Source organism: Saimiri boliviensis, chromosome 3, assembly GCF_048565385.1.
Source record: "Saimiri boliviensis isolate mSaiBol1 chromosome 3, mSaiBol1.pri, whole genome shotgun sequence".
In the NCBI taxonomy this organism is placed as follows: domain Eukaryota; kingdom Metazoa; phylum Chordata; class Mammalia; order Primates; family Cebidae; genus Saimiri; species Saimiri boliviensis.
The window spans coordinates 14,336,838-14,353,616 of record NC_133451.1 but is presented as its reverse complement, the minus strand read 5'-3'; the positions used below and the strand labels follow the sequence as shown (position 1 = coordinate 14,353,616).

At 41.1% G+C, this 16,779-nt stretch overlaps 1 protein-coding gene across 2 annotated transcripts in view; it reads right to left on the bottom strand.

Moving 5' to 3' along the window:
* Window positions 1–16,000, bottom strand: part of C1QTNF7 (C1q and TNF related 7) — a 102,837-nt gene extending 86,837 nt beyond the window's left edge. For both annotated transcript variants that reach the window (XM_074395910.1, XM_003927447.4), the window contains exon 1: window positions 15,658–16,000. Coding sequence is in view for 1 of the 2 variants with exons in the window: in XM_003927447.4 (XP_003927496.1) it covers window positions 15,658–15,670 (13 nt within the window). In the remaining variant the exon portion in view is untranslated. The remainder of the gene's footprint in view (window positions 1–15,657) is intronic.
* Between the last annotated feature and the right edge of the window lie 779 nt (window positions 16,001–16,779).

The window sequence follows — 16,779 nt, the reverse complement described above, 5'->3', positions numbered from 1 at the left end:
GGCTCTGCTGGCATTCATTTATGACCCTGCTCACTGCTGTGTCAACTCCTTACTTTGAGTAAGATGCTGTCATATGTACTATTTCCTCAGATCCTCATGTTTCTGTTACTATTCTGCACTGAGCAAATTTGTCCCAAGGTCACATAGCTAATGAGTGCACTCAGGTTGAATCCTAGTTCCCTGGCACAGCCTTCTTGAATTTTTACAACTTGTAAACATCATGGACCCATTAACCCCCCAAAAGTGCACTCTCTGGCTAGGATATTCCCAATGCGAGAATCCTGTGGTGAAGCACATGCAAGTATGAGCAGGAGTGGGGTGAGGCAATGTGTCTAAAGAAAGGCATCCTAAAAGCGTTGGCCAAGGTCAAGTGAACCCTTCCTATTTTGTTGTTTCTACCTGGGAGCCTGTAATGTAAATTTATGTCCTATAGCATTAGGAAAAAATAATCTATCCCCCCGCCACCCCGCCCCATGACTGTGTCTTTGCTTCCTGAGGTCAACATGTGTGTAGTGTGGGGCCTCTTTTATCATGTGTTCTTCCTTGGAAGATTTCCTGGAATTCACTCAATGTCCTCATGACATTTCCACATCAAAGACTAAGGATTTAGACCATTCAATGTGAACCACATTGGGCAGAGCACAGACAGCCTGGAGATGCTGCTTCCTCTGGAAGGCTTTCCGGCACTCGGGACAGAGCACAGCCGAGCTCAAATGACACACAGGGCCTCAGAACAGCCATGACCCTCAGATGTCATGGGATTCTTCTGAGGAGATTCCCCATCTGGCCTCCCCACATCCAGTCCCTCACACACATGGACAGCTTCATGTTTCTAAAGCTCTGCTTTTCATATGTCTTCTCAATCAAAAACCTTTCATGGCATCCCATTTCCTTCAGAATAAGGTCAAAAAAATTACTTCTCCTGTATTCTCTTATACAACCCTTACCTAACTACTTTCCTTCCAGAACATTCTTTTCTGGCCAAACAGGGCTACATGGCATTCACCAAAAACTCTGTGTGCGAGTCTTTCCTTTCATGTTCCCAACTTTATGCAGGTCCTCCCATTCCTTCAGACCCTGTCCATCCTTCTATCCCATGAGGTTTGAGACCTCAGAGCCTTATGCATCCTAGTTGGAGAATGGGTTTGGGTGAGGACTAAGTGCGCACAGCCACCCTGGAGAGGGAGGTGGTACCTCTTCCCCGAGATCCATGAATAATGCAGTGCACCTTGACTGAAGCTTTAGATTCCCACAAAACATCTGCTTCCAATTTTCAAGGGTTAGAATGGATCAGGGCCTCTAGGGCCATTGTAGGATATATTTCTTTTCAGAGAAATCTGTTAAGATTCATAAGTTCATTAATTCAAACACATTTTAAACAAATAAGAGTTTCAGCCTCATTTTCTACCTCATAGCTTGCCCTACACACTTGTCGTATTGTCCAGTCTTTTTAAAATTTTTTGTTTTTTTAAATCTTCCTCAGCTTCTCTTTCTGGGTGAAATGGAAATGATACCAACCTTGAGGGATAGTTGGAAGAATGACCAAATGAGATAGTTGTCCAGCTCCCTGTTAGGACCCAGGGCAAAAGCCAGACACACAGTGCATACTAAGAAAATGCCCCTCTTTCCTTTCTTCTGATGACTTTCAGAACCTATTAGGGAAGTCATAGATGACAGCCTTGCCCACATCTCCACAGGTTCCCTGGACTGATGTCGTCTGAGGCACATGCTCTATTTGAGGCGTTTGTATTTTATGGGTGTGTCATGTGGCTCCTCTCAAATTTTTGTGAGACTAGCTTTTGAAGAAAATCTGAAAATATGAGCTGAAAGAAAAATACTCAGCCAATCCTCCCTTTTATGGGCATGTTGGCTATTTGTCTGTCCAAACTAAACAGTCTCTGTTTCGGTCTTACCAAACTTTGTTCTTAAAGAATCTAAAACTTGTCCTGGAATGAACTTGAAGGCCAGTTTCTTTTAAAATACAATACCGAAATACATTTTTTAAGGCAACACAAAATGTTGTTGGCTTTTTAAAGTGGGCATTGCACCAGCAATTTCCAAGATTTGAGACCTTTTTGTTGGAAAACAATAGTTTGCTCATTCCCCAACCTCTGTACAAAGGATAACTAATTCTAATAACTACAGTCTGCAGACCAAATGGAAATCATCTCATTGACACAGATTATGCCGCTATTTGGAGCTAATATGATATTTTTATTAGATTTCATTCTTTTCTAAGCTAATATTCCAGAAATCAAAGCATCCCTCTGGATCATACATACCTGGATATATTAGGAGGAAAATATTGCTTGCAAATGGACACTAATCAGTTTTCAGGAGTAATCAAGAATGTGGAGATTGGATTTCAGCAGAGAAGATGGCCAAATGAGCTGGCATGTGTGACATGACTTGGCAGGCTATAATCAGCAAGGACTACGTGTCCAGGGAAAGAGGAAGGAGTTAGGCAGATGGTGGAGATGAACAGTGCTGAGAATGGCCATTCCTATCCAAACCCTAACTGCCCTTAGTGCAAGATGCTGCAGTCTCTGATTCATGTCAGTTATGAGCAATCCTGATTCTTGCTGTTCCTCCACCATCTTACTGGGCATTTGTGTCAGTGATGGCAAATGCCTCATTTTGCCCATCCAGCCCTCTGTGAAATGATCTGAACCTTGCTCAAGCCTTTCTGTAACCTGAGGTTTTAGCTGCAGCCTCTGATACATTTTCACTTTCATTCTTTTTATTCAGAGGCCATGGTGTTGGGGTATTATCTTTTAGCAAACAGCTTTTGTCTGTTTTGGTGGGAGCAGGCAGCTCTGCAAGGATTGAATTTTTGTGTCGCATCCATGGTGGCAAAGTGAAAAGACCGTAGGCTTTGGGGTCATACGGACCCAGGCTTGAATTCTGGTTTTGCCACTTAATGACTTTGGGCAAACTACCGAACCTCTGAACCTCATTCCCTCATCTGAAAAATATCCTTATCCTAAAATGGGCAGCAGACATTTTATAGGATTTTTGTGAGGATGAAGAAATGTATTTAAATGACATATTTGACACCCAGCGAGAAATTTAATCAATGGCAGCTAAAATGCAATAAATAGTGAGGTGTAAAGCTGCAGCTTGAGCATATTTGATCAAGATCCTCTGATGAATCTGAACTCATCAAAATGAAATCTGGGTAGAGGCAAAACTTTCTCAGCATTCTCCAAAATTTAAATTGCAAACTTACAAGATACAGTAGATGCACCTTTGTTTCAAATACGCTTAGGTCTCCCATACTCTAAAAATAAATTATGTTGCCTTTGCTGACTCCTCAAGCTATCTCCCTTCCTGTTTCCTTCCAGATTCCACTATGTTTGTTGAAGGACTAAGTAACAATTAGTGTAGACTTTCCCTGGCCACTGACTCCTTCCTTTCACAGCCTGACTTCTATTTCTTCCACTCTCCTGAAAAGCCTCTGTGGAGTCTAGAAAGTTACAGACATACGCACAGGGTGCACACAGCATGCAACCTCATCAGCTCTGCAGCTTTCCACACCAGTAGCCGCTGCTTTTCCTAAAACTGAGCTTCTCAGCCTTGGCTGCTTGTTAGAATTACCTGAGGCGCTTTAAAAAATTATGCGCACTGGGTCCTATCCACTGAGATTCTGATGTCATTGTCTTGGGTGCCGCTCGCGCTTTGGGACTTTTCCCTGGTTGAACATTAAGGTTTAGCCATGGTTGAGAAGCAGCAAAAATTCCCACTCTTCTTTATTTATGTAATATTGCAATGCTCTGTTTCTTCTACTTCCCAGATGCTTCTTTTGAATCTTTTTCAGTATCTCAGTGAAACTTTGTTTAAAATGTTGTTTTGAGTAGTAAAAGATGCAAATCTTATAATTAAGGCAACTTATAGTTGTAGTTATTACTATGGTGTTGTTAAAGAAAATCTAAAATTTTTGTTTAATTAAGAAGCTTACCTCATGTATGTTCATGCTAGATGGCTATGGAGGAGGAGAAGAGGGAGGAAAGAAGGAAGAATAAAAAGGAGGGAAGAAGTCAGAGAAGAAAATCTATTTTATTATTTTGACAATACTCTGCATATCTAATGCTTTCGTTTCTGTTTCATTTCCATAAAAGAAACAGAAATTTTAGTATTAGCTATGATTTGTAGAGCACCATATCATCTCACTTAATTTTCACAAAAACTCTAATGTGATGGATACTATTATCTTCATTTTTTATAGCAAGGAAATGAATATGAGAAGTTGCCCAAGGGCATGAGCCTAGAAAATGAAGGCTGGGATTTTAATCCAGGTTGATTGGGACTTCAGAGTCAGCCTATATTTTGCTGCCTCTTTGGATTAGAATCCTACGTAATTAACATCCAATCTTGGGAAATTACTACAAAAGTCTTACCCAAAGGAGATATTCAAATACCTGAAATCAGTCTCCTATTTCCCATTAGTTTTTCTTTTTCTGGGCAGCTATCCTGAGGTCCGGCAACTGTTCTTCATGTGCTTCGATTTTAGTAGATTTCATCTGCTTGGACATCCATACTCTCTCTGGTTCAGCTTGATAATGGTCCTATTAATATGTGGTGTCTCTAGTCCAATATAGCAATGACAGTTTTAGTCATTAACCAACTAAGGAAAGGGGCTGTGTCAAAGCCAAATAGAGAATTTGTGGTGATTGTTAAATTTCTGTGTTCAGGAGAAAGTGTTAGAAGAAAAGGAATAGACTTCCACTGAGAGGGAGTGGCCAGAAACGGAGAGAGAAATCATCTTCAGGTCTCAGAGGTCAGGCAATGGTGACGGGACGGGGGGAAGAAAATGAGTACCTTCACATGAGAAAGAAAATGAATAGGAAAAAGTGAAGAAAGATTCAGAACCCTTCCTTCCTTTCCTTCTTACCTTCCTTCCTTCCTTCCTTCCTCCCTCCCTCCCTCCCTCCTTCCCTCCCTCCTTCCTTCCCTCCCTCCTTCCTTCTCACTAGCTACTCACTCCTTCCTTCTACAGCCTGACTTATTTCTCCAACTCTCCTGAAAATGCTCTGTAGAGTCTAGAGTCTCTAAACCCCCACCCTTCCTCTCTCCCTTCCGCCTCCCTTTCTCCCTCTTCCCTCCTTCCCCCTCCTTCCTTCCTCTCCCCCTCCCTTCCTCCCCCCTCCCTTCCTTCCTTCCTCCCTCCCTCCCTCCCTCTCTTCCTCCTTCCTCCCTTCTTCCTCCCTCCCTCCCTCTCTTCCTTTCTCCCTTCTTCCTCCCTCCCTCTCTTCCTCCCTCCCTTCTTCCTGCATCTCTTCCTCCCTCCCTTCTTCCCTTCCTCCCTCCCTCCCTTCCCCCCTTCCTTTTTTATCTAATATTTTTCTCCTATAAACGGTCCAGCTGTGCTTGATTCTGTCCGTATTCAGTGAGCTTTCTAATGAACTAAGAGTTACAGATTTCCTTTAGCAACACCCTAGCAACAGCTTCAACTATAAATTGCCTTCCTTATGAGACTTGTATCTTTACTACACAAAACATCTTTCTAAATAGGATTTGAGTGAAGTCTGAGCACACTACAGCTGTGGATGTTCAGTGAGAGATTTATGGATGCTGAAAATCAAACAGATATGGGGGAAAACATTTGTTCCAAAGCAAGACCCGGGTCAAGGAAAGGAAAAGGAATTCATTTTCCCTCCTTTGGTCCTTCACCCAGAGCTCAAGAGAGAATACGCGGGTCACTTTAAGTCTGCAAAGGCTCTGGGTCTGGCTGCCAGGAAGTGAAATTTCACACTCAATCATTATAACCAGATTGGTCCTTGTGGTTTCACATATTTTGTTCCTCCTCCTCCTCATGTCATGGCTTTACTTTTCTGTTTCCATTTAAACTGCTTTATTTTGCACATTTCTTTCATTTTGCCTCAAATTCTGTGTAGAAAGAGCCAAGTGAAATTTACGCAGTTTCTACTACGTTCCCTGCACTGTGCTAGCCCCTTGGTTATCTGGGGTCATATATACTACAGAAAATAAAGTGTAAATGCAAAGAAAGAAAGATTTTAGAATGAGCAGGAGGTGCGTGTACAAAAAAGTTGAAGAGAGAGGAAAGGAGTGTGGATTCTCCATAGAAGGGGCCCAAGGGGGCAAAGATTTAAAGTTGCCAAGAAGAGCCTGGAGAATAATTGCCACCCCAATTTACCCCACTCTGGGGAAATGTGCAGAAATTTACATTTTACATTTCCTCCTCCAGTGCCGTATGGCAAAAGACAAGGAAACTGGCTCTGTTGGCAAGGAGATGACATATTCTTTTATGTATGTGTCACTTCTAACCGATGGTGGGCTTTCAGTCTCACGTGTAAAGTAGGAATAAACCTAGTAGCACCTCCTAGGGGTGTAGGGAGGATGGAATGAGGATGGAGTGAGTGTGCTCTGCTGACCAGTTTTACCGTAGAGCGCTACACGTGCCTGTGCATGTTGATTCAGGACAGAGGTATTGAATCACAAAGGCTCTTGAGTTTTCCCACACAGCAAGAAAATGGAAACTCTTTTGATGTCTCTAGATTATATTAGGTCGAACTATATGACACTGCCATTTCTATAGGTCAAAACCAGTAAGGATTTTAAAAGTAAAAACAGTTCACATGAAAATGTCCAGATGTATGATTTTTCTGGAAAAATCTGCACCATTGGGCCATATTGTCTTAGGGACACCATACATTGTAGTGACTGCCTACCACTTTAGGCAGGGCATGCAACCTAAGTCTCTAGGGTCTCTACCCTGCCTATTTACTGATGTGCATTTCCTGCTTGGTCCTGCAGATTTAGATGACAGCCCCCGACTTAATGTATTGCCTGGAGCTACAATAATATCTCACGGATAACATATCCCTGAGAAATGTTAGCAAAGGCAATGAAGGCAGCAATGTAGAACTGTGTGAGCAAATGGCAAGGACAAGTCATTCCAAACCAAACATTCCAGGCCTGGAATAATCAACACAAGCCAGGGAGAGGCAGTTTGGGTTTTGCTTGTCACTCTGCTTTGACAGCATTGTAGAAATACTTTCATCTCTGCAAAATTGTCTCCTTTGACATGTTTACACCCACATGCAACTCCATTCACTAAGTACTTAGTGTATTTTTCTTCCATTTGCTTGAATTTTTCTTTTTAATCCCCCACTGGTTATCAGTTTGTCCAGGGAGAGGAAATCCCCCATAGTAAAGAGGCCAAGAGAAAGATTAGCTGGCCCACCAAATATATCAGGCTCCCAAAGTAACTATCTTGTAGCTTGCAAATGTAATATCTCATTTAATATTTCCAATGAGTCCAGTGGAGCAGATATATATTATTACCTTTATCAATGATAGAAAACAGAGTTCAGAGAACTAGAGTAACTTACTCATGATCACACAGCCAGGAAGGGTTGGGGCTGGAATTGGCACTTTTCAGTTAACTATGAACTAAAACAGGCCTTATTTCAAGTTTAAGAAATAATCTCAATGTTTTAGTTGGTCTTTTGATGAGATGGGCTTACTAGCAAAGTTGATGCAAATTTAGTATTAAGGAAAATAGCATGTTAAAATCAGAGAGGGTAATAGTTCCACATACTCTGGCTGTCAGGCAATATTCAGAGCAGCCCTGGAAAATATCTGATTCTCCTTTAGACATCACTAATTGAACTCTGTACACCTTCTGGCTAACTCTAGATTGGGTTCAGATTCTTTCTTAGTACAGGGATTCAGGTAGCCACTATTCATCCCAGAATGTCCATAGGGAGTTGGCACAAGTTTTGACAATCATCTGGAATTTGGCGATTAAGTCCAGATGTCTGTTTCAAGATGGTCATGCATATCCTAGGTGAACTACAGGGTGTCTGGGAAAAGTCCTCCCTATAAGCATGGGAAGACCCTGGGAGAGGGCCTGGAAGTTTGATGATGAGAGTCTTCAAGCATTTAAAATGCCAGAGGAAAGATAACTTTTTCTTGCCACTTCTAAAAGCAGAGCAAAGATCAGAATGCTAGATATCAAAAAGGACCAGATTCTGCGTTTGAACCCGGGAAGCAGAGGTTGCAGTGAACTGAGATTGCGCCATTGCATGCCAGCCTGGCAAAAGAGCAAAATTCCATCTCAAAAAAAAAAAAAAAAAAAAAAGAAAGAAAAGAAAAGAAAAGAAAAAAGGATCAGGTTCTGGCATAATAAAGAACTTTCTGGTGGCCAGTGTTGTATTAATGGAAAGAGCAGCCTTATGAAGGATGAGTGTTTTGCTACTGCTGGCATTGAAGCTGAAGGTGGGATCTGTAGCTTGAATAAATTCTAAAAGTCTGTTTGGACACCACTCCATCTCAGCACCAAGGACAAACAGGAGGACAATGAGCACATTTTTATTATATTTAACATCCTGGCCCATAAATTGTCTTCAAGAAATGAGAGTTTTTCTTTATATCTTCTTTATATTAACATTTTTTTTTGTAAATAACAAAGTGGTTAAAGATTAGAAATTTTATATGGTTCAACATCATTCACATAAAGTCAAGGGAATGTATTCAGATTCTTTAGACCCCTGTTGTATAAGGAAGAAGGATGCCCAAGAAACAGTGAAGAGTTCACCGTGTGTTCGCATTAGGAATATGAAGGAGAGTGGTAGGGACACAGATGGACAAGGAATGCAGCGAAGAAGCAGATCCTTCAGAGGCCTGCTTGTCGAGGAATATGGTCTTTATTATGAAGGAAAGGAGGGAATGCTAGTAATGATCTGAGAAATTGATAGTTGCACCTGTGATGAAATGCATTAGTAATTCTGAAATATTCAAAGAATCCTTTAATAAGATTCCACTGTGGTGAAATTAGATTTTTACAGTGGAATGGGATTAAAATGACTTCATAAAAGGTTTTTCTACATAAATTAATGGTGCAAGAAAGGAACTGGAAAAAATTACCAATATAAGAGAGTAAGATGTTTGGGAAACATGTTAGCCGTTGGAAAGGCCACCAATGAAAAGTTTTCATGACAGCTCTCAAAATACTATCACAGTATGTATGGTAGGATGTGTTTTGAAGCAACGACATTATCCATGGCTTTATAGCATCGGGAGCACATGAAGGCCCTAAAACTGCCACTATTTAATACTATCCTATAATTAGTCTTAATTAATTAGAACCAATTAATAGTTTATTAATTAGAATCAATTTCCTCTACTTGACTTGGAGACAGAAGACACACAAGATGTATTGAAGTTTGAGCTGTCTTCTAACCCTCTGGCCTTAGACAAAGTGCTTTATTTCTGACCCACAACCTTGCAGATGAACAATGAGATGGGGTAATAAACCATTCTTTGGGTTCATTACTATATCAAACAAAGTCATACTAAGTTTATAGCAAAATAAATTTCATTAAGAAATTCTTATTTATTATACTTTAAGTTCTGGGGTACACGTGCAGATCATTCAGGTCTGTTACATAGGTATACGTGTGCTATGGTGGTAGTTTGCTGCATCCATCGCCCCGTCATCTACGTTAGGTATTTCTCCTAATGCTATCTCTCCCCCCGCAATCCTCCCACCCCTGCTATTCCTCCCCTAGCCCCCCATCCCCCAGGCCCCAGTGTGTGCTGTTCCCCCACCCTCGTGTTTGTGTGTTCTTCTCATTATTCAACACCCACTTATGAGTGAGAACATGCGGTATTTGGTTTTCTGTTCTTATGTAAGTTTGCTGAGAATGATGGCTTCCAGTTTCATCCATGTCCCTGCAAAGGACATGAACTTATTTTTTTAATGGCTGCATAATATTCTGTGGTGTATATTAATTAAAATACATTTTAGTTGGAAAAAATGACTGAAGAATTAGTCAAAAACAGAACTGCAGATTGCTAAATAGAAAATTCAAAAAATCCTTTCTGAGAGTACCCGTGGCAGTGTGGAATGGGTGCAGGTTTTAAAGACACGCATTATATGAGTTTAAACACCTGCTCCACCTCTTTGTATATATAGGAGTTTAGGTGAGCTACTTATCTCTCCTCATCTAAACAATAGGGATAAAGAGACAATATATATAATTTAAAAATCCTATTGAAATATTTTAATGAAAAGATCCTATTAATCGGATTATAAAATATACCACCTTTGGTGGCAAACTGAGTAACTTTGAAGAATCTGTTTTATCACCTATTGGCCATCTATTCTGCTAATTTAACATCTTTTGGGTGGGTGACAGAATATCTTCTTTAAATATTAATTTATATGTCATTTTCCACCTCTGCCTTATCATTTCACAAGTGTTGCCCAGCCCTCTGTATTTCCTTGCTTCAAGGATTTTGCAGAGCAGGAAGAGGTTTCTCGAAAACAGCACTTGCTTTCTTTTCAGAAATTCCAAGCCCAAGAGTTTATGCTAGGGAGAGGGGAATGAGACATTTTTGGTGAGAGGTTTTCTCACATCTGGAAAGACTGGGGGTCAGTGCACCTGTGAGAAGTAGTAACAGTCACCCTACCTGGCTAGATCTCAGAAGAGAGGGCTGTCTGGTGCTGCTCAGACACCAGGTTCTTGGCCTTGACCATGATTCTTAGTCCCCAAGCAGGGTTTGAAAGTACAATCCACAGACTTCAAAGGAAGAGTTCATTTACAAGACAAGACTGGGCCTAATTGGTATGAAGAAATACCTCCCAGGATTTTTGCCTGACTTTAGTGTTAAAGGCGATGCAGGTAGGAGCCTAAATAATCTAAGAAACTAAAGTTCCAGCTGGCATAGACCCTTGGAATCAGATTTATGTTGATTTCAAGAAAATAAAGAAGTAGAACATTTCTTGCAGACTTGTGTTTATAAGATTCAGACTTGCTATAGTTGTTAGGCATTGGAGGATCTAAAGATAAATTTATCTCTGCTCTCTAAAAGCATACCACCTGTTTGTGAGCTGCAGAAGATCATAAGACACCTACATGAATAACTATCATTCACAGTACTGTGAGATCTTGATCTGTCACAAACTGCAGAAAAAGTTCTCAGTCATGAGAGGTAGACAGTTGAAGTTCGCAAATGGCAGATAACCAGGAAGATGGAAAAGAGTGTCTTCCGAAGGAATATATAAAAATGCACCCTCCCCTAATCATTGTGTGCCAATGCTATTATTATATAATTGCTATAGCAGTAAATGCATAAAATTTTGTAGACATTAACGTTCTTTTGGAAATATGCCTGCTTGATATGAAAGAGAATTTTGGAACCTGGTGATTCAATAGGGAACTGTATAGTTTGTGATTTCCATAAAAGTGGTTAGAGTGTTATCTTCATAGAGTTTGAGAAGTCAGAGAGACCTCAGAGGTCAACTAGCCCCTCCTACCCTTCCCATTTTACAGGGTTTAAACTGGGGCCCATGTAGAATCTGGATTTACTGAGGTCTCACAGTTGTCATTTTGAAAGATCATTGAAATGGTCAAAGTCTTGGTGTAACCTGGGCCAAATGTGCACCTCCACTGCTTAACAGCTGTGTGACAAACCACTGCTGCTGTCTCTTGCCTGGACATACCTAGATTCCTAATTGGAAGTTTAGCCTCTGCCACAGCTGTGCAATGGTTACTCATCCAATTCATTTTTTTTTCTTTGCGTTACTTTCTTGTTTACAAACTTAAATGATTACTTCATTTAAAAAAAAAATCTAAACTTTGTGATTTGGCATTCAGGACTTTACGTGATCTGATTCCAACCAAGTATTCTAAGCTTATCTCCTTCTGCACTATATGCTTACACTTTGTCTGCCAGCGACATCTTCCTGGTACTTTCCACGCTATTCTCTCAGTCTCCTGTGCTTTTGCTCATATTTTCCTCTCTGCTTGGAAGGCCCTTCTCACCAATCCTTAACTGTTCTTCAAGGCTCGATTAATGTTATCTCCTCTGACGAGTCTTCCCTGGGTAAGGGATACAGGGCATTACATGGACCCAAGTTTGGAAACTTACTCTGCCACTTAGGTTCTGAAAGACTGCAGGCAGGTTACTTAGGTTACTTAATTTCTCTGGGGCCTAGTTTTCCCATCTGTCAAATGGGTAAGTCTACACCCACCTTGTGACCCAGTTGTAAGATGTAAGTGGGTTAATTCTATTGTACTCAGCACAGTTCCTTGTACCTGATAAATGTCCAAGAATGTGACTGATTACTGGTGTTACTCCAGGGCCCTGTGGTCTTCTTTTCTCTGAATTCCCATTCTCTGTGAGTTCTCTTATATTCTAAATTGTAATATCTAATTTTGCATTTTGGTTATTGGAATGCACATTTTATTTCCCCATTCAATTGATAGCTTCTTGAAGACAGGATGATGTTTTCTTCCAGACTGTCCCTATTGCATTGTCCTTTACCACAGTAGTTCCTCAAACTTAGGCAAAGGCTGACTTTCCAAGTGTGAAAATCCTGACAAGAATTTGTTTTGCTGCAATTTTTCCTCCTAAAAGTTGAACAGTTTTTTTAAAACGTCAATTTACTTAGATATGAGAATCCCAATTGTTGGGCTTCTTTCTTAGAAATACAGAGAGAATTTGTGAAGTGACCGGCAGAGATTGGTAAATTTCAATTAAATCTTGGGAAACTTTGATGTAACGCTTGAAGGACATGTGGCCTCAACTTACCAGGACAACTCAATCTCACCATTTGCCAGCATGCACTGTGATACTTCAGAAAAAATGGTTTTATGGTCAAATGAGTTTGGAAAACATTAGATTTTAATTAATAACCCAATCACAGGAGCCAGAGCACACATTAGCCAACTAAAACATGCGACATGTCCTGCGGTAAAGAAACTGACATTTAATAGCTGATAAGAATAACTAATATTCTCTAAGCTCTCATTATATGTCAGGCATTTTGATAGCAGACTCTTACACAGAATCTCTGATTTAATCCTCAGAATGCCCTTAGAAAATGTATATGATTACTATCTTCATTTAACGGATGAAGAAACTAATGTTTGAATGGGCTCAAGTTCACATGTCATTGAAGGAGCAGAGCTGGGATTTGAAGTCAGACATTTGTGACCCCTAAGCCAGAGCTCTGATCCACCATGGTGCACAGCTTTCAACATTCTAAGACTTGCCTGGCCGGAAGTACTTTTGGTTATCCTCCTATTATAATAATGTCCCATGAAAGTTCTGTTCATTGGAAGATACTTGGGGAAATAGAGCCTCACCACACCCAAGCTACTTGGCTTATGGGCACATCCACGGTCTTTGCACCTCTGCCTTTGCTGCCGACCTCTGCCTGGGAACCCCTGGCCTTCTTGGCTCTCTCATGATATTTTACTCATTTTTCAATGTCTAGTTCAAGTGCAGCTCTGTGGGAAGCTTTCTTTGATTTTAGCAGGCTGATTTGCAAAGCCCCTCTGTGTTCTTGTCATTCTTCCTATGCTGTTTTTAATGTTTGGTCTATCTTTATCAAGGACACGTTCAAAGAGCCTTGGTAAAGCATCTGACAGAGTAGACACTCAGTTAAGATTTACTGAATTACCATGGTGTGTCATTCTAGCCCATCAGCCATTGATCCCTAACCTTGGGGCATTTCAGGTCCAGGTTCACAAACTTGTGGCTAGAAACCTGGACTAAGCCAGGCTCACACCCAAAGCTAATTCAGCATGGCTGCCACACTCCCGGCAGTTCATTAGTTAACACTCTTGTCCCTTGCAGATGCTGCCTTTCTCTCCCAGCCTGTCTGAGGCGAGGAGGTGCGATTAGGTCACTGTGGGCTTCTCTCATCAGCGCCCTTTTTGCGACAACCCTGACCTGTCCTTTCCAGGGCTCTGTCCAGGTTTCATTACAAAGCACCCCCTGTGACTGCGCCTTAGATGACTCAGCTGGCTAGGGCTTCATTAGCAACCCTAATAGCCTTTTTGTTTTTGTCCTCTTTGGGGCCTTCTGGGGCCCAGGGGTGGGACCTGGCGGGCCTGACTTTTAGAGATGCCGCCAGCCTCCATTGGAGCCCATGAGGAAGTTCGCGCTCAGGCTTCTCAGCAGTCACGTCATGCCACACTGTGCATTTCTCTGCCGCACCCGTCCCCAGGGTGCACTCAGGCGCCATGCAACCGCTGGCCATCCCAGCTCTCAAGCTGTCTGCAATGAGGTCATGGGTGGGGTCCCGGAGACCCCACTCCAAATAGGGGGGGGGGGGGCTTCCCCGACTGGCCTGGGGATGGGCTGAGAGGACCGAGAAGTAGACAATCATCTTGTCTGTCTAACCTACTGCTCCCTGTCTTAATGTTCTATGAGCTGGTATAGATAGCAGTGGAGGGAAAAGGAGAACAGAAGAAGACATGGGAAAGAGAAGGATAGGAAATGGGCAGTGGCCAGGCACTTACTGCACTAACTATGGGAGAGAGGCAACTAATGGTGTCTCCTGATCACCTTGCAATGAGCCGATCGAGCTGCTGTCTTGCTTTTCTATAAATAGTGTTCTCCTTCTTACCTTAATCCCTTTCTTATAGTTGAGACTGTGAGGCAGGGGAGGCCACAACAGTTCACTTTACGTAACTAGAATTTGACACAGAAGGAAAAAAAACGTTCCAGAAACTGATAAAGAGCTGGTGTAGCAAGAAGGCAGAGCCCTCTCAGCCCAAGAGCAGGGTCCCAGGTGGCCCTCACATTGCTCTATCCGGTCTAATGGGTGAGAAATTAGCCTTGCTAATGTTTCTGTACCAATGGATTTTGCAGCCTGAGGTCACCAAAATGTTTCATACCCCTCAAGCTCTGTCAAATCCGCAGGGTTTTATAACCTTTGCCTGTGAGCACGCATGTGTGCATGAAGGAATTAATGTGGAGCTGTGATAAAATCTCAGCCTGCCTGAAGAGTGTTCAGATTTCTGTGACAATCTAGTTTTTTGCACCTGGAATTCTGCCTCAGAAAGATGGGAACACTGATAAACAGAGACATTCTCAGGAAAACAGGAAAAATACATCACATATTTATATGCCCCTCCACCTCAACCCACAAGGTACTTCTCATGTGACCAATGCACAGAAAAACAAGAAAATTTCTTATTCTCTCTACTCCCTACCTGTGTATGAGGCAGAATCGTAAGGCAAAGTCACCCTATTTAGATAACATTTTCAGCCAATTGTGACTTGAATTAATGAATGTTGAGTTGAACGGTTTTATCCTCCCAGGATGTATAATGTCTGTAACATCCTCCCGCGTCAGTTACAAAGAAAAAGGCAAATGATTTATTTAACTTTTAAAAACATATTCGCAAAACAAGTTCATAAGAAGCCATAGTAACTGTACTTAGGAGGATTTTTGGAATGATATTAAAATCTTCCTTGGGAAACATTTCTAAGTTAATAGAAGAGTCACAGCTCCGGAAGCTGAGTTGCGTATAACAGAATAAGAAAACATAGATAAACTGACCTTGGGAATGAGTTAGCCTGTCACCACACTGACAAATGCTAAGTTAATCGGATTGGAGATTTTGAAGACTCCCCTTCTATTTTCTGAAACAAATGGCATTTTTCATATAGTGAAAGATGTTTATAGAGGTTCATGAGTCAAGCAGAATAGAAAGTAGGAGGACGCTCTCCTGCAGAGGTTTTCTAACCTCTGGTTTATCATTTGCTGACATACTTTTTGCAAGTTCTCCCATTTCTTTACAAGTCACTGTCTTAAGTTCTCCCAGTAAATATTTTGATGAAGGCCAAACAGGAGGGAAAAAGAGAAAAACTGCAGTGAAAATGGTAGCTTACCTTGTCTGGACATTGCTGATATCAAACTGTCCTCCAGAACATGAGGCTTTCTTGCTTTGGTTGTCCCATGAATTTAGCAACCATTAAAATTTAAAGCAGAAATATGTGTTTATTATTCGAAGCTGCTCCAAAACAATGCAAAAATAACTTGATGAAAAATAAAGTGCTCGTCTGAGCATGAGAATGCGTTTGAAGCTTGGAGCTCATGCTGTTGTACGAAGTTTTGCAACTGTCTTTCTCAGTTTAAACAACCTCCCACTCCTTCTCCCAGGCACTTGCCAACTTCTATAATTTAAAGCAACTGCGATCTTTCCCATAATACTCACATTTCAAAGAGCTTAATATATACACTAGTTAAGAATGAGTAGGAGTGGGTAGTGTTCTTCTGCAAACCCCAGACTGAAGCAAATGAAAAGCAGGAGTCTCAGGTATCGAAACAGTTCTCTTTCTCTTTTTTATCCATTGCTCTTCTCACCATGTTATTTCTAGTTGCTTTGCCTTTTAAAGTGATGCCTAAAGACCAAATGGTATCATTTCACTGGCAGCAAAAAAAGTACATAGGAAAGTGTATGCCTCAACTTATGGAAAAATGACAAGAGTGAAATTGTGTTTAAACATCACTTTGGCTAACAGAATTATTTCCATGCAATTTGTGCCTAATTTATCTGGTTGAAAAATCTGAATTATTATATGCGATGTTTTCATAAAAGGGGAAACTATCTAAAGTGATGTTTGCATTAGTCTTAGTCTTATTTTAAACTTTATCCTATATGTGAACCATGAACTAGGGAAGATACTTACTTTGCAGTGTCTGTCTGTGGCTGAATAAATCTTCTGACATTTGATCTGTAACCAATGTTACAAATGTTATTATTTTTACTACTTTACATCAACTGCCACTAAACCACACACACACAGAAACACACACACACACACACACACACACACACAAGCATTTGTGAATTCAAATTACAGTGTGATCAACTGAAATGGTGATTTGAAAAATATTTGATAGTATATCTCAGAAGAGATCTTGCTTAGTACCTGATAGATAATAGGCATTCAAATAATGCTGAATAGCCGGGCGCGGTGGCTCAAGCCTGTAATCCCAGCACTTTGGGA